Raw genomic sequence first — 19,244 nt, 5'->3', positions numbered from 1 at the left:
TTTCAGTCAGCTACTTCTCAATATCCAAATATTTCAAGATATAGTTAGTACAGGTGATGAGAAATCAATTAGGGTCTCAATGCACTCATATATGCACTGAAAAAAAGCTCCTATAAAGGAAAATGGCAGAAAGATGCAGAAAGTGTCTGTAACTGCAAGGTGATGAAAACTCTGAAAGTTGAAATATAGTTTTATCAGAAGTACAAAAAGTGTTTCATGCATTCTTAAGATTAAAAAAAAGATATAATGTAATATAATTATTGTCCTTTTCTTCTTTAGTTCCTTAATTCCAATCAGAGTAGTAAAATAGCATAACAAATAGCATAAAACTGCCTGAGATGTTCTTCCTATTCAGATAAACACATGTCTGAAATCCTGCCTTTTATATTTTAATATGTTACAGACTGTACATTATGGTTTCCTAGCAACCATGAATGAGTAAACATAGGACTTAAATAACATAGAAATTCTCTGAAGTATTGTACTTTGTGGTTAAAAAAACACACATATATTAAAAAAAATTATATATCCAGTAAAATTATAATGTATTAAAGGGGTCATATGATGCTTTTTTAAAGATCATTATTTTGTGTATTTGGTGTAACAGAATATGATGACATGTTTTAATGTTACATTTTTTTTTTCAATACTGTACATTATTGTAGGTCCTCTATGCCCCGCCTCACTCAAACGCATTGTTTTCTACAAAATCCCTACTTCCGACAAGCGCAGTCTGCTCTGATTGGCCAGCTGACCCAGTGCATTGTGATTGGCTGAACACCGCAAGCACTAGTTGCAAATGACACCCTTTTCCATAATCGGATATGTGTTTGTGGTATACAAGCCATGGACGGTTAAGACAGTTGACTCCACTGTGTGACCATCTTTCTCTCTCTCTCTCACACACACAACTCGCAAAACTCTGAATTTAAAAACATTCAATAGCAAATATTTAAACTAACAAAAAAACATACTTCCAGTAGTTGATTCAGAAGAGCCAGATTGTCGTAGCAAAGTCAGAATAACCTCCTCTCCTAGATTCACGAAACGGTCATCCATAAAATGCATTGCTGTCCTGTTGTAAGTAATCTTAAAGATTCCTAAATGCATCTACTTTTGGAAGGCCAAATAAAAAGTGCATTTGCTTTTACCTAGATACACACAGCATCTCCCTAACATGGCTGTTTTTATGTAACTGTAATTTTATGTAAATACACACAGCATCTCCCTAACATGGCTGTTTTTTTAGTAATTATCTTACTTAGTTACTTTTTATAGAAAGTATTGCGTTATCTTACTTTTGCGGTACTTTTTGAACCTGGGCTAGGCTTGCTTGTTTGCTTATAAAACAAAAAGTTATATTTTTGGCGAATGTAAAAGTCCTTTCACACCAAAAGTCTCAGGCTGAAGGAAATGTAAATTCACATCTGTACAGTAGAATGCGGAGGAAGAAAATTCAACACTCTATAAAACGTTAGTTTATCTTGTGTAATCTTTGCTTGTTAGTTTGGTTGAATTGGATCATCAAAGGTCAGCCGCAAATTATAAAATGAGATTTAAAACATAAAGGATATTTGTATTATTTAACATATTTAATTATTGCAGCATCATAATCTGAGTTGCTTTTTAACTGTTTTTATTAATTTTGATTTGTTTTTTGTTTTTTAGTTGAATTAATTCATGTTTACATTTATCCTAGAACTGAAGTTACATCTTTTCATGATTTCTCTCAGCATGGGGACAGGAGAGCTTTCAATCAATAAATGGAAAAAAGTAACTGGTGTTACTTATTTGAAAAAGTATTTTTAATTTTTTTTTTTGTAAATTAAAAAATAATGCGTTGCACTATGCGTTTACTAGTTAATTGAAAAAAGTAATCTGACTACGTAACTTGCATTAATTGTAATGCGTTACCCCCAACACTGTTAACCAATTTGTAATAATTGAACCAAAAACCAGTGAGTGAGATTACTCATCACAGAGACGTCACTGTGAACCATAATGTATAGGCCAACTTAGTAATGTACATAAAGGCCTTTTTTAATTTAATAGCTGAGCTGATAATGATCCCATTACACAAATGTTTTAATAGAATTAGTAACTTCCGGGTATTTAGTGACAACACATGCTATTTTATGATGACTTCCATTTTTATTTTTTTATACCCTGCAGATATAAGATAAGATTTTTTCTTTTTCGGACCATTCTCTGTAAACCCTAGAGATGGTTGTGCATGGAAAATTCAAATAGATCAGCAGTTTTTGAAATACTCAGACCAGCCCGTCTGGCACCAACAACCATTCCAAGTTCAAAGTCAATTAAATCCACTTTTCCCCATTTTGAGTGAAGTCATCTTCACCACATCTAGATGCCTAAAGCATTGAGTTGCTGCCATGTGATTGGTTGATTAGCAATTTGTGTTACCAAGCAATTGAACAGGTGTATCTAATAAAGTGGCCGGTGAGAGTAAACAATGAATCTACAAATATTTTCTGTTTAACATTAAATAAAAAAGGAAAATAATTAAAATACTGAGATTTAAAAAATACATAAGTATTCATTGTTTTAAAAGTAAATGTCTGCTTTGCCCTTGTCTCTAACATGATTAGGGTTTTATTTTTTATTGTATTTTTTGCCTAATGTTGCAAAACCACTGAGCCATTTCATAGTACCCAGTAAACGAGGGACAATAGACTTATTTTTTTGTTTATAATTATGAAGAATTTTATGCTTCACATACACAAAGATGAAATACACAATACATGTACAAATAGTTCCCTGTCAAGGGAACTTCGAACTGCGTCCTCTGAAGGGACACTATGGGGAACACCTTGTCGTGACCCGTGTCTGAAGCATACTTTGAAAAATGCCAACATGTTGGCCAGCGACAGCCTCTGACGTTGCTACCGCCGCGACTATAAATACGCGCCCGTAGGACCCGTCACTTATCTTCTTCGTCTTCATTGACTGTTTTGTTTGAAGCGTGCAAATCTGAGAAACGACCAAAACGGTAAGAGCGATCTATTATTGTTATACAATGGCATCCATTAGCAAGGCGTTTAGACAGTGTGTGCATCCGTGTCAGCGTTATTTGACACCTGATGACACACACACTCTTTGCGTCTCTTGTTTGGGCGAAGAGAACACGCGCGATGTTCTTGAGGGGGCAATCTGCGCGCACTGCGAGCGTTTTTCTATGAAAAAGCTCCGTTCTCGTTTGTCTCTCTTTTCGAGGAAAGAGGGACAGCCATCTGGATCTCGCGGCTCAGGCCCCGCCGTTGCCGAGGCACGGAGGAGAATGAGCTTGTGGGGATCACAGGTGGATCTCGCTGAGGAGTGTAGAGAGGGACTTTTCCTCTCACACTCTCCTGCGGCAAAAGAGAGCGAACTTCGGGAGGAAGATGTGTTGTCATTAACCCCTTCTGACACTGAAGTTAGTGCTCTGCTGGGTTCTACCCAGAAAGAGCAGGAGATGTCTGAGAGTGGCGAAGGAGCTGAGGCTGAGCCTTCTCAATCCTCCTGCCCTGCGTATGAGGAGCTGTTAGAGGTTATGGATCTCACCACGGCAGAATCAGACTTGCCATGGAAACGTGCCAGAAAGGTAACGTCACGAGGTCGCCTCGATGAGCGTTATTTGTCTGACCATAGTTATGCTAATATCGAGGGCATGCACGAAAACGGCTATGAGAGGATGCCCCCTGTAGAAGAGACGCTGGCTAGCTATCTCTCTGTGGGTGAAACGTCCTCTCTTAAATCTCCCTCTTTGCCATCTAAGCCCCTCCAGGATACATCCTGCTTAAATGGCAAATCATTCGTGGCAGCAGGCCAGGCTGTGGCTTCGTTGCACACGATGGCAGTGCTTCAGGCTTACCAGGCTGACCTGCTGAAGGACCTGGATACAGGCGAGGGCCTTTCACCTGACCAGGTAGCCGAGCTGCGCCGCACCACAGACCTCTCTCTCCGGGCTACCAAGCAGGCCGCCTCTACCATGGGCAGATCTATGGCGGCCATGGTGGTAACGGAGAGACATCTGTGGGTGAACCTGGCAGACATCGGGAGGGAAGAAAGGGGGTTTCTTCTCGATGCTCTGGTCTCGCCTTCTGAGCTTTTCGGTACCTCCGTCGAGACGGTGGTCGAAAAGTTCAGGGAGGCAAGGGCGCACTCCGCTGCCTTTAAATCCTTCATTCCACGAAGGTCCAGGTCCGAGCCCAAACAACAAAGGGGTCCTGGCCCATGTCGATCTGAGGATCGTAGATGGGCACGGAAGGCTAGTGTCGCGGCTCGCGCTCCTCCCCCGCCTAGGGGCAGGGGCAAGAGGAACCGCGGGTCACGGAGAGGTAAGCAGGGTCTGAGGGATGTGATTCAGATGAGGCAGCGTCCTCGCCCCGGATCAGAGCGATATCTAGTAGCTCCGGATGTTTTTTTACCTCTGTTTTAACTTCTGTTTTTATCCTCCCCTGCCTAATTCCCCTGTAGCCACCAGCTCTCCACCTGATGGAGGTTAGGTGGAAAGTTTCTCACATAACAGTCTCCTTTCCTGGACCTATGATGTTTTGGTTGGTTCTATGCTAAGAGCATAGTAACCGCCTTACTGACGGTCCGGACCAGAAGGGGGCGCCCCGCAAGCGGGACTCCAGTACAGGAGGGTGGGTGAGTACATAACCCTTGCTTTACCTGCTTATGGGTGTTATGTTGCTGGTGGTTATATGTCTACTAACAACTCTGTGAGTTTCCTTTACAGAGCTTGGCTGATCATCAGAATTGGCACAGCACTGCAGGGAATTTCATGGATGTCCGGCCAGGTCACCCTGAGGGGCCGCCTGGCCGCTTGGCGCATCCGGGGAGGTAGTTACGGAGTCCTTCTGTATGTGCTGCCTCGGGTGATGCTCCCCTCGCTTGGGGGTTGGAGCTCGCCTCTCCCGTACGATTCAGCGCCTCTGCGATGCTTTTGGTCAGTGTGCACGTGAACACTCTGCGCACTTTCTAAAATCCTGTACGGTAAGGGTTACGCGCTCCGCTTCGTTCCCTTTCTTAAGATGATTAGCCCCGGGGTTCCTTGGGCTTCATCCAACCAGTGTGTATTTGTTATACACCTCAAGCATCGCTTCCCTCAACATGAGGGGCTGTGTGGACTTCCACATATTGTGGTTATCAGGTAGTAGGCTTCACCAGGCCTCTCTGATGGTGAGCTCCCACATACTGTGGTTGCCAGATAGTAGGCCTCACCAGGCCTCCCTGGAGATTTAGCTCCCACATACTGTGCGTTTCCACTAAATAGCATATTGTGGTTTTCAGATAGTAGGCTTCACCAGGTCTCTCTGAAGGCGAGCTCCCACATACTGTGGTTGTCAGGTAGTAGGCCTCACCAGGCCTCCCTGGAGATTTAGCTCCTACATACTGTGTGTTTCCTCAAAAAATACGAGCTCCCACGGTTTGTGGTTGTCAGGTAGTAGGCCTCACCAGGCCTCCCTGGAGTCGAGTTCCATATTACTTTCAGTTTCCACTGAGGTGGTTATCTGGTAACAGGTAGTAGGCCTCTCTAGGCCTCTCTGTAGGTGAACTCCCACATATTGTGGTTATCAGATAGTAGGCTTCACAGGTCTCTCTGAAGGTGAACTCCCACATACTGTGGTTGTCAGGTAACCTTTCAGTACACACGCTAAGCCTGTGTACTTTCTCAAAACCACATGGTTTTGCGCACTGTCTGAAATCCACGTAAGTGGTAAGTGTGCACGCAAGACTCTGCGCACTTTCTGAAATCCTGTATGGTAAGGGTTACGCGCTCCGCTTCATTCCCTTTCTTAAGATGATTAGCCCCGAGGTTCCTTGGGCTTCATTCAACCAGTGTGTATTTGTTATACACCTCAAGCACTGCCCCTCAACATGGGGGGCTGTGTGGGCTATTCTCGTGGTAGTTAGCAGCGCTCCCCTTTTCTGAAAGGGTCGCCTATGAGCATGCTGCTCGGAGCTCGGACTCCTCCTCTCATGGGAGACTGAATTCTCTGTTTTTTCTTCAGAGCGCTCCAGTACTACATACTGTTATGAGACGCACTGTGAAAGCAGACATCCTGCTGAGGCAGGGGCTGAGGCTCGGGAATGGCGCCTTCGCACCAAGGTGTTGAAGCAGAGTTGGGAAGGTTGGCCAGATTTGGGTGGATCGTTTTTTGCGGCTCGAGAGCATCACACTATCCCCTCTGGCTTCCTCTGACTCATCCAGCTCCATTGGGGCTGGACGCCATGGTACAGGTGTGGCCGAGGCTTCATCTGTACGTTCCGTCCTCGAATTGCTCTGCTCCCGGGCCATTCCATTTACGAGCTGCTCTATCAGAGTGCCACGAGAGCCCCTCCTTTGTGACAGGCAAGACTTGGTAATAGACAATGCTAAGTTCTTAGCCGTATCCCTTTAAAGGAATCTTTTGTGATTCCAAGACTTCAGCTCTACCCCGGGCTGAGGCCCCACAGGTAAGTTGGGTATGTAGCTTAGGCCTTTGGCCATGTCACGGACAGCCGTCGAACCGTCCCAGGGGCGACTACAGGTGAAATGGTAGAGTTGGTACTTAGTGTTTGCCATGTTTCTGGCCTGCACTCCCCTCAGCATGGCGGCGTGGGTATACTGTTCCCCATAGTGTCCCTTCAGAGGACGCAGTTCGAAGTTCCCTTGACAGAGTCTCAGGAGATGTCTCAGGTTTCGAATGTAACCATGGTTCCCTGAGAGGGAACGAGACACTGCGTCCTCTAGCTCCCTGCCATGCTTCGGACGCAAGCTTCACGAAGAAGATAAGTGACGGGTCCTACGGGCGCGTATTTATAGTCGCGCCGGTAGCGACGTCAGAGGCTGTCGCTGGCCAACATGTTGGCGTTTTTCAAAGTATGCTTCAGACACGGGTCACGACGAGGTGTTCCCCATAGTGTCCCTTCAGAGGACGCAGTGTCTCGTTCCCTCTCAGGGAACCATGGTTACATTCGTAACCTGAGACGTTTTGTTTAACAAGTAGGCTATTTTTTTCAATACAAAGAAAGTCTATCTGTTTAATGTTTCAAATTTCTGCTAATTCTGTCATTAAAAATATATATATTTAACAAATATTTTACTTATTTAATTTGCTTTATTGCAAAACAGGCAATTCAACATAAGTATGTCTATGCTATGGCTTATAGTTTCTGACATTAGCAGGAGCATCACAAAACACATTATCAAAACAAGAAACATAATCACAATCAGAATTAAGACAATAAAGTTGTTGAAATTAACTTTAAATGATGTGGTACAATTTCTTTGCATGAAAATACATCTGCTAGCCTTGTTCTGATCTGTTTAGTTCTGGTGCAATAAACAGTGGGGTTTATTAAGGGAGGAATTAGAGAGGCTACAATCAAAAGTGCATTTCACTCTGCTGTGGTATCTCAATGGAAGCCTGATCGCAATAAATTGGTCTATTGCCATTAATGTCAGACCCATGCACTCTGTGAAATCACCAAGATGATAGAAGTACATTCTTGAGATGCAAGAGTAATGTGAAATGGTTTAAATCTCACCCAGCAGCACTGAGATCATGGTTGGTCTGCAGGTAGCAGAGAACATTATATCAACAACAGCTAGATTACAGATTAATATGTACATTGGTATGTATAAATGCCTGTTAGTTGAGATAATACACAGATTAATGCCATTCCAAAGAAGTATGAGCATGTAGGTTAATCCATCAATCCGTCTTCTTCCGCTTATCTGGGGCCGGGTCACAGGGGCAACAGTCTAAGCAGAGATGCCCAGACTTCCTTCTCCCTAGAAACTTCCTCCAGATCTTCCGGGGGGATACCGAGGCGTTCCCAGGCCAGCCGGGAGACATAGTCCCTGCAGCGTGTCCTCGGTCTTCCCTGGGGCCTCCTCCCGGTGGGACGTGCCCGAAACACCTTCCCAGGAAGGCGTCTAGGAGGCATCCGGAACAGCTCCTTTTTCACCACGACAGACAGGTACATCAACCGCATCACTGCAGAAGCTGCACCTATCTGCCTGTCAATCTCCCGCTCCATCCTTCCCTCACTCGTGAACAAGACCCCAAGATACTTAAACTCCTCCATTGGAGGCAGGAGCTCACCACCAACCTGAAGGGGGCAGGCGATAACCACCGCAGACATTGAGGAGGGCTAGTCCCCCCAATAATTAGAAATCACTAAACCCTTTTCTCAAACATTGAGAGACAGAGAGAGAGAGAGAGAGAGAGAGAGAGAGAGAGATTGAAGTTGCGCGAATGCGCATCTGTGTGTTTCTCTTTTTAGAGTGAGTCTACTTAAAAACAGCGATTTTATCCTCTCGCTGCTGGAAAATATAATTTAGTGATTCAGTATTTAAACTGCATTTAATAAAAGTCGTGGGGCAGCGTTGACAAGTTTTTCTCCTGGATGTGTGAGCTACGCGATTTCCGATATTCATGTGTGTGTGTCAGTATTCAGTGCATTAATACAGAACAATAATTAAAGGCTCTAATGTACAACTGCACACCAGTATATGTGTATATTGTAGGAGCTAGACGAATGATGATGTGTGATGGCATAGTAGTGGTGTCCCAATTCTTAGGGCAATATTTTCACCCCTACCCCTTGACACTCTGTTTCAAGGGACGAGGGTAAGGGGTAAGTGGAGGGTAGGGTAAGGGGTATAAAATAGATTTGGGATTGGGCATTAATGTACTCACATGTGGATAGAAATAAAGCTTTTGTGAAGGAGAATGGCAAAAAGATGCAGACAGCATCTATAACTGCAAGGTTATGAAAACTCAGAAAGTTTGAATATACAGGTGCATCTTAATAAATTAGAATATCGTGGAAAAGTTCATTTATTTCAGTAATTCAACTTCAAACTTGTGTGTTAAATAAATTCAATGCACACAGACTAAAGATATTTAAGTCTTTGCTTCTTTTAATTGTGATAGTTTTGGCTCACATTCAACAAAAACACCCACCAATTCTTAACAAATTAGAATATTGTGACATGCCAATCAGCTAATCAACTCAAAACACCTGCAAAGGTTTCCTGAGCCTTCAAAATGGTCTCTCGGTTTAGTTCTAGGCTACACAATTATGGGGAAGACTGCTGATCTGACAGTTGTCCAGAAGACAATCATTGACACCCTTCACAAGGAGGGTAAGCCACAAATATTCATTGCCAAAGAAGCTGGCTGTTCACAGAGTGCTGTATCCAAGCATGTTAACAGAGTGTTGAGTGGAAGGAAAATCTTTGGAAGAAAAAGGAGCACAACCAACCGAGAGAACCGCAGGATTGTCAAGCAAAATCAATTCAAGAATTTGAGTGAACTTCATGAGGAATGGACTGAGGCTGGGGTCAAGGCATCAAGAGCCACCACACACAGACCTGTCAAGGAATTTGGCTACAGTTGCTGTATATCTTTTGTTAAGCCACTCCTGAACCACAGACGTCAGAGGCGTCTTAGCTGGGCTAAGGAGAAGAAGAACTGGACTGTTGCCCAGTAGTCCAAAGTCCTCTTTTCAGATGAAAGCAAGTTTTCTATTTCATTTGGAAACCAAGGTCCTAGAGTCTGGAGGAAGGGTGGACAAGCTCTTAGCCCAAGTTGTTGGAAGTCTAGTGTTAAGTTTCCACAGTCTATGACAGTCTTTTTTTATTGTCTGGTTAGGGAGCATGTCGTCAAAATGTTATGTTGTAATTTTATGGAATAACAATTTCTTTGTATATTTATTGAGGCAAGCTGTCAAGTTGTCATGTTTGTTACATTTTGTAGACATTTCCCCAAAATATTTTAATGTTTCTGTAAAATTAAACTGTTTTAGTGTCCCCATTATGATTCTTAACTGGTCATTTTTTCATTCATTTTTTAAAAAATTAATATTATGTTCTATGTGACCTCTGCCCCCTCTGTATCTGTTTTCTTGTGGGTACATTGCATGTCACAGTTCACTTGTTTTTCCCTTGTTTACACTAATGAGCTTCGAGACTGAAATCTCTCAGGCTCTGTATGAACCTCTCCACAGATTTACCTGAGCGCAAACAGTGCTATTTACAGGGTAATTAACATATTTCTCATTATCCTTTGGAAGACACTTCATAATTAGGTGATGCAACACTTGTTGATTACTACAGATTCTCAATGCACACACATTCAATGAATGGCTTTTCCTTAGCTAAAGAAATCATCTTACATACAGACTAATTTAACTTAAGATAACAGAACAGACACAACATATTATGAATAAACAAACTGTTTAATAATAAACAGCTGATGACTGTCATTGGTAATATAAATGTACACAATTTGACATATAGCCACAGAACACTGTATATAATTTACTGCAATAAAACTTAAAAGGTAGGAAACCTGACTTATTTGTAAAATAATATATAATTTCCATACTTTTTGATGGCGAAGGCCATCCTTCACAGTGTCAGTTTCTCCTCTCTATAGATTAGCTGATGAATGTTATGTAGACAGCTAATCATATCATCATGATTGGTCAGTTGACAATTCCAGAGAGGCCTGGCATTCATATCATAATCAGCTGCAAATATAGTTCAGTATGTAACAGGTCAGGGGTCTTTTTACAGGGCTGTGTGCTTGTATAAGCCTGAGCTTTCCAGGGCCCCATTGAGCAGCTCTCCACAATTCTATGGGTATATCATACTGTACGTTAATTGCGTTTTAGCATTCTCTTGAAATCTTGTGTATTATATATAACATTTGCGTTTAATTTTACAATATGAGATTTAGTTTTTTATACCATTGCATTCATGTTAAAATATGTTTTTAGAAATCGAATATGCTTGTAAGTTTGGGCTTTTTGGTTAGGTTCCAATTGAAAATCTTAACTATAATGTAGTAGTTGTTGCTATATTTAATATAAATCAGTTTGTGCTTTTCTTCCCAGACAACATGAATACCGAATCAGTGAATGAAATGTTCATGAATCTTGAATTAACCGAAAACAGGAATATTTCTCTCCCGTCTTATTTCTACATCAGTGGTTTTTCTGGCATTCCTCACATGAGATACTATTATATATTTCTGTTTTTTGTGTACATTATTACTGTGCTTGGAAATTCTTGCCTCATGTTTGTTATCATTATGGATCGAAATCTTCACACTCCTAAGTATTTAGCTGTCTTTAATTTATCTTTGACCGACATTAGTGAGAGTACAGCTGCAATCCCTCAACTACTGGACACGTTTTTGTTTGGGAATCAGTTGATACCATATGGATTGTGCATGTCCAATATGTTCTCTGTTTTGTTATTTCTTGCAATGCAGTCACTTACTCTCACTATTTTGTCTTTTGACAGATTAGTAGCTATTTCATTACCACTGAGGTATCATATGATTGTGACCCACGTATCAATGCTTGTTATAATTGGTGCTTCGTGGACACTAGTACTGTTACTTACAATTATTGGAGTAAATTTCATGAGCCGACTTTCTTTCTGCAAATTTATAGTCACTGTTAACAGTTTCTACTGTGATCATGGGCCTATATATCGTTCTGCCTGTAACAACAATTTCCCGAGTTCTGTGATAGCCAATTTGTTCCCAGCAATCATCCTTGGGTTTCCAGTATTTTTTATTATCTTTTCATATACATGCATAGCTGTGACATTGTTCAAAATCACAACTCCACAAGACCGTCAGAGAGCCACAAAGACATGTTCTGCTCATTTAATATTAGTGGCTATATTTTATGTACCCATCACTCTTACATATGCGTTTTGGCCCTTTATTAACACTAACACAAGGATCATTAATCTTTCTCTAACCACTGCACTTCCTCCAATGCTTAACCCTATAATCTACACATTCATGACAGAGGAGTTCATGGTGTCTGTGAAAAGACTTCTTAAACGACAATTCATATACCCATCTCATAAATAGACCTCTTTTTCCCAATTTAATAACACTGATACTTGTGATTTGATCCAGTATCAGCACTTGGACTGTGCTTATCATGTGTGTTCTAGACATCCAGCATTTCTCCCAGTGTGTGGTCATGGTAAAAAAAAAAAAAATACTAAATTTTTTAAATGCTACTGTTGTTGTGTCACGGAATGTAATTGTATTTTCAGGTGAGAAAGTAGTTGTTTAAACCTCAAATCTGCAGTTTATTTATGATGATAGTGGCTATTTGAAAATTTGCTGTGATGACTGCATAGTGGTTAATCATGAAACATGTGCCTGGACTTCTTATTTTTTTCTCTTCAAGCACTGCATGAGACATAATTAATTTTGGATATTTCTAATAGGCGGTCTTATCTGTCATTTGTTACTGATTAAATCATTTTGTCTGATTGCTTAGTTTCATACATATTTATTTTTATTTAACTTAAATATTGCATTGTTTGCTTGTCTGTTTCTCACTGTGAGAACTTTTTATGATGTATATTGTTCATCGAATATTATTGTTCAGTTAATAATGTTTTATATAACTAATATGGCTTACCTGTTATTAAGGAATGGTCTGTGTGTTAGTAGTGAGTATTTTTCGGTGACTTCAGTGCAGGGTAACATTGTTACACCAGTAGATGTAGGCAAGTGACTATCCTTATAAAGTAAGTGTCTTATGAGTGAGTTAGTAGGCCATTCATTCAGCCATTGCATCAAATGCTGATTCATTAATGATCATATCGAGGAAAGGTTTTAAACAAGGAACTTATTTACACAAATGCATCTTTCCTGTAGCATCCCAAGATATATTAAACTGCCATACTTAAAGTCATTTGTGGTCGTTCCTAAATTCCTTAATTTGATGTAAATCCCTAATTTGAATATTTAAGTCCAGTCATTAAAAGATCTTAATATTTGTGGATTGGAAACAAATGGAAAATTGACAAGCTTTTGCTGCAGTTCTATAGATGTTTTGCCCAACAGGTCTTTGAGACAGTCAAGTGACTGAAAACCATGAATTGTAGCCTCTGAATTTGGTAATGCTCAACACCATTGGTTCGACACGCTGTCAATGCTTTGTAAAGCCTTTTATTTTTACTATGCCAGTAAAAAAACTGGAATCTCAATTTAGCAGTTCCTGATAGAGATGCAGATTTTTTAAAATAGGATACACATCTCAGTAAGAGAATGTCTCTCTGTTCATGGTATGTTTATGCTCAGTTTAATGTTTTAAAATATTGCCTTGGTCACACTGAGCCAGTATTTATTCTGATGACTTTCGTGTGACTGATCACGCTGTAGCTAGTATGGGTAGCCTAACAAAATGCTTTCCCTGTCCAGATTTAATAATAACTGACGCTTCAAATCAATTGGTCTTCAAATAAGAAAACCAGTGCAGTTAATAACCGGCCAGTCACAAAATGTATACAGGCCTATATATATATATATATATATATATATATATATATATATATATATGTATATAATAGGCTTATTGTGAGGATGACTGGCAACAGCTGGTATTAAATTTAGACACTGCACACCAAAGTCAAGTCAAGTCGAATCACCTTTATTTGCTTTAAACAAAATACATTGCGTCAAAGCAACTGAACAACTTTCATTAGGAAAACAGTGACAATAATGCAAATGACAGTTAAAGGCAGTTCATCATTGAATTCAGTTATGTCATCTCTGTTCAGTTTAAATAGTTTCTTTGCATTTATTTGCAATCAAGTCAACGTTATCGCTGTAGATGAAGTGACCCCAACTAAGCAAGCCAGAGGCGACAGAGGCAAGGAACCGAAACTCCATCGGTGACAGAATGGAGAAAAAAACCTTGGGAGAAACCAGGCTCAGTTGTGGGGCCAGTTCTCCTCTGACCAGACGAAACCAGCAGTTAAATTCCAGGCTGCAGCAAAGTCAGATTGTGCAGAAGAATCATCTGTTTCCTGTGGTCTTGTCCCGGTGGTCATCTGAGACAAGGTCTTTACAGGGGATCTGTATCTGGGGCTCTAGTTGTCCTGGTCTCCACTGTCTTTCAGGGATGTAGAGGTCCTTTCTAGGTGCCGATCCACGATCTGGTCTGGATACGTACTGGATCCGGGTGACTGCAGTGACCCTCTGATCTGGATACAGACTGGATCTGGTGGCTACGGTGACCTCGGAACAAGAGAGAAACAGACAAATATTAGCTTAGATGCCATTCTTCTAATGATGTAGCAAGTACATTGGGTGGTATGGGAAGTGTTCCCGTTTCCGGTTTACCTAATTAAAGCAGCCTAAAAATCCTTTAAAGGGGAGGTGAAATGCTATTTCATGCATACTGAGTTTTTTACACTGTTAAAGAGTTGGATTCCCATGCTAAACATGGACAAAGTTTCAAAAATTAAGTTGTACGTTTGAAGGAGTATTTCTGTTCCAAAAATACTCCTTCCGGTTTGTCACAAGTTTCGGAAAGTTTTTTTCGAGTATGGCTCTGTGTGAAGTTAGATGGAGCGGAATTTCCTTATATGGGTCGTACGGGCATGTCTGCCGGAAGAGCGCGCGCTCCCGTATAGCAGAGCAGAGACGAGACATCCACTGACCAGAGCGAGAGCGTCGCGGAATGTCACAAAAGGAGTGTTTTTGGTTGCCAGGGCAAGACAACCCTGCACAGATTACCAAAAGAGAAACAGCATTAAGGGACCAGTGGATGGAGTTTATTTTTACAGAGCATCAACGGAGTTGTGCAAGTGTTTGTGTTTGTTACCCTGCATTTCGAAGATGCTTGTTTTACAAACAGGGCCCAGTTTGACGCCGGATTTGCACATCGTTTATTTCTTAAGGATAATGCAATCCCAACGAAAAAGGGTCACGATCGTGTGTTGGAACAGCAGGCGGTGAGTAAAACTGCTTCAAATATCTCTGTGTTGTTAACTTAACTATCGGTGTGTAAGCACATCAAGTAAACAACATGCGATGTTGTCATCAAACTGCACTTTCCACATGTACAGCTTAAAAAAAAAAAAAAAAAAGACGACAAAGTGGAACTTAGTCATTTTCCAAAACCGCTAAGCAAATATATACAGTTTAAGTACATACCACATAGAGACGTCGTTGCTGAGGCTGCTCTTGTTAAATTTCAGCCTCTGGATCTGATTCTGGATTATAAATATACGCTGAATCTGACTGTTAGCCATGGTTTGTTTTGGTTGTTTTTTTTCCTCAGCTTCCAAACGCTCTCAACGCAAAAGCCTACTGGCGCTCGTGATTCTTTAGCTCCGCCCACACGCCACGCCTCCAGTAGTAGTACTACTCTATAGGTACTCAAGATTAACAGGATATTGAGTGAAAACGAGCATTTCACCCCCCCTTTAATGGATTTGGATATTAAAAGCATTTTAGTATGTTAAGTGTACGACAGGTTAAAGAGATGGGTCTTTAATCTAGATTTAAACTGCAAGAGTGTGTCTGCCTCCCGAACAATGTTAGGTAGGTTATTCCAGAGTTTAGGCGCCAAATAGGAAAAAGGATCTGCAGCCCGCAGTTGATTTTGATATTCTAGGTATAATCAAGTTTTGAGAACGTAGCGGACGTAGAGGATTATAATGTAAAAGGAGCTAACTCAAATACTGAGGTGCTAAACCATTCAGGGCTTTATAAGTAATAAGCAATATTTAACAAACAACAACACTGAACGCTGACCCCGACATGAAAACACTGACTGAGCTCAAATAACAATTATAAACGTGCTGACAGAATGTTTCCTGGCTTCACAGGCTTGTTTCCCACAGTCACAAACAATTTTGTTATAGTTCAATATTTAGCAACTACAGTTCGCTAACAAAGCTTTTGGGAAACACACCTCAGATCTATCCATTTTGTGAACCATTGGTTTCCACACTTGTTTTGTTAAACAAAATAAATGATAATTTTAGAAGATTGACTCAAAAGAATCATCTGTTCACGAGTTCGGATCATGAACTCATGGTACCACACCAAAGATGATCTATTCTCGAACATTTCAAATGAATAAAGACTTCAAATTCATCTGTAAAGCACATAAAGCTAACGTTTAACTTTATAAACTTTTATTTCATGCATGATTCATATGGATCTGTTAACTGAATGCAAATGCATTCACAGTAATTACATTAAAAGTAATCACTTTGATAATCTAAAACACTTTTCAGATGTAAATGTAAACTGTTTACCCCTTATTTAAAATGTAATTATAATGAAATACAGTTACTCCACTGATCTATAATATAGAACTGGATTGCTCATGACGTCATTAAAGTGAAGCTGCCGCGCCGCCATATTGGTAATCCCTAGTGTGCGAAAACGTTTCATTGAATTAATAGGAATTTGTATGATTTTAATGAGAAAACATCACCTAACAAGTCAGCGTTTATAAATATGAAGTATCTCTGTACATTATTACAATGCGAACACCCTAGGCATGTAAACGGTTATATTTTAAATGTCGGGAATTTCCCCTACTTATTAAAAAGCTACGTTCATTACAGTAGTGAGCATCATGAACATGATAAACATCAGATGGACACGACCTCAACAGATATAATAAACTACAAAGTGTTCGTTCTGAAATCTGAATTTATTCAGAGAAATAACTGACTATATATAGTACGGATTTAAGAAATAAATACAAAGCTTTATTTCCCAGATAGTAAATTAACATTATAGAGCAATATTAACAACATAATTGTATTATTCATTGTTATATATTAAAATCCATTTTTGATACTAATATGTTCATATTTAATAATTCCTGAATAATTTTGTTCATAAAGAAATAAGCAATTTGTGTGTTTGATCAGTTACCTGTGTCGTCAGTGCGCAGCAGACACACCCACCTACACGATTTAAATATATCGCTTATCCTGCCCCAAAAGACCGTAAACACTGCAGATAACATCTGAAGTAAACATTACTTCATTAGACATAACATAAAAATGAGTCCCGTTTGACTGACCAGCTTCAAATCGAGTTATTTTAGGACAGCGGTTTGAATGTAACTCAATGGTGCTCTCTGCTGCATATTTTAAACTTTAGTTATTGTGTAATGTTATTGTAAGAGTATAAATAATATCTGTAAAATTCTAAAGCTTCAATGCCAAGCGAGATATTTTATTTAACAGAATTCGCCTGCAAAAAATGACCCATTTGGACTACATCCCTCTATTTCCTGCAGTAATGACGTCACTAAAACAGTTTTTTGACTAACCTCCGCCCACATGAATACACAAACAGGGGGCGTGGTCTTGTTGCACTCTGACAGAGAAGAGGAAGAGCTGCGTTTGTGTTTGTTGCCATGTTGCTGAAACACTGTTATTTTCATCTCGGAGTCCAATCATCTTTGTTTGGCCTTCCCAGGGACGCTGTACTTAGAAATCAATGATTACAATTTATGTTTAACTCGGTTCCCGAAAATTATAATCCACATGTAAAACTATGTGCAGCACATTTTGCTGAGGACAACTTTCTCAATCTCAATCAGTTTAATGCCGGATTCGCACAAAGATTATTTTTGTCATTTGCAGCATGTTTATGTCTCTCGGCCACCGTAGCAGGTCCTGTTGGGGTATGGGTGTGTTTGTTTTGTACTAAAGAATCAGGGCAGATGCAGGCTGAAGCACAATAATAGTGTAACCATTACTTTACCCACATTCTCACATCACTACACACTGTTCTGTTGTCAATAAACACACATGACGATGGTACTTCCACTGACGTTTACATTCTCTGTGTGTGTATTGCTATGACTCCTGACCCCGGGGTCCTATGAAGAGCTGGTAGCTGCCTCAATTGTGCCTGTAGCGGTAACCGTAGTGATCATATACAGGTGCATCTCAAAAAAATGTGAATGTCATGGAAAAGTTCTTTATTTTTTGTCATTTAATTCAAATAAGCAAACTTTCTTATATTCTAGATTCACAGACTGAAAATATTTCTGACTTAAAAATTTCAATAGTTTTTTTGTTTTAATTCTGATGGTGACTTACAATTTAGAAAAATGAAAAGTAGGAAACTTTTTAAGAAAAAGAAAAATTAAAATCCAAAGTATGTTTAATTATGCACTCAATACTTGGTTGGGGCTTCAGTGTGGCGTGGCATGAAGGCGATCAGTCTGTGGCACTGCTGAGGAGTTACTGAAGACCAGGTTGCTTTGATAGAGGAATATATATATTGATACAGCACTCTGTGAACAGCAGCCCTTTCAGCAATGACCTTCTGAGGCTGACGCTCTGTTGATGATCGGCTTATGGACAACTGTCAAGTCAGTAGTCTTTCCCATAATTGTGGTTGCATGTTCTAAACTAGCCCAGGAGGTACACTGTATTTATACTCAAAATTTACCAAACTAATCAACCTCAAAATAGAATATAAAATTTTTTGAGATACTGAATTTTTTTTTATTTTCTTAAGATGTAAGTCGTAACCATGAGAATTAAAACAAAATATTTTTGAAATATTTCAGATTGTGTGCAATTAATCTAGAATATAAGAAAGTTTGCTATTTTGAATTTTTACAAAAAATAAAGACCTCGTCTATGACTGAGCTGATGATTTTTCTGGACTGAAAAAATTTGACTGCTGGACAGCTTGGTCTCCCCCAGTTTTAAAATCCCATCTGCGCCCCTGCAACCGGTGTATTTTAAAGTGTATTTTATTCAACAAATGTCTATAAAGGGGCGCTTCCAGGACTCAAAATGTTAGCTTGAGGTGCACTTTGGATGGGATAATCATAATATAGAACAAATAGGAAACTCCAAGGCACTATCTTTAAGAAAAATTAAAAAGCCTTTATTTTATGGCTTGGTCATCATAAACCTTTAAAAACTCAGTCGCGTTTCAGCATACAAGCCTTGGTCAGGGAGTCAACAGTTTCCAAAACAAGAGTCCTTCTTATAAGTCTTCACACAATAGAACAGGATTTTTGTGGCTACACACCAAGGTTACATACAATACATGCATCACCAAAGTACATGTACGTCACTAGGAGCACTTTGCATAATAATCTCTGCCTACCGTGTTGGGAGAAACGGAACTCTGACCTGCCCCACCCCCCCACACAGATGCTCTGTTTGGTGTGAGAGCATCATGTCGAGGAGACCGTTTGTTTTATTTTCACTGCCAAAGAATGAAGATAAGAAAAACTAATGGCTAAAATTCATTTTCACCACAATACCAGAGCAGTACAACAAATCCCTTTTGTTGTGTTCACAACATTTCAAGCTGCAGTAGGGAACTTTTGACGCTCTAGCTGTCAGGTGCAGGTACAGAAGATCCAAACGCAAAAGGTGGGAGGACTACTCGAGTGGAGAGAAATTCCAGATGGCT

At 40.2% G+C, this 19,244-nt stretch overlaps 1 protein-coding gene across 1 annotated transcript; it reads left to right on the top strand.

The window, feature by feature from the left end:
• Positions 1–10,931: 10,931 nt before the first annotated feature.
• On the top strand, positions 10,932–11,891 carry LOC113054659 (olfactory receptor 19-like). Its single transcript, XM_026220350.1, has one exon. It carries the CDS (start codon positions 10,932–10,934, stop codon positions 11,889–11,891), a length of 960 nt encoding a protein of 319 aa, XP_026076135.1.
• The last annotated feature ends 7,353 nt before the right edge of the window (positions 11,892–19,244 follow it).

This window comes from Carassius auratus, chromosome 35, assembly GCF_003368295.1.
Source record: "Carassius auratus strain Wakin chromosome 35, ASM336829v1, whole genome shotgun sequence".
In the NCBI taxonomy this organism is placed as follows: Eukaryota; Metazoa; Chordata; class Actinopteri; order Cypriniformes; family Cyprinidae; genus Carassius; species Carassius auratus.
The sequence above is the reverse complement of the archived record's forward strand: the minus strand, read 5'-3'. Positions and strand labels throughout refer to the sequence as shown.

Excerpts from the sequence above, each read along its gene's own strand:
- LOC113054659 (XM_026220350.1), top strand. The coding sequence starts at position 10,932 with ATGAATCTTGAATTAACCGAAAACAGGAATATTTCTCTCCCGTCTTAT.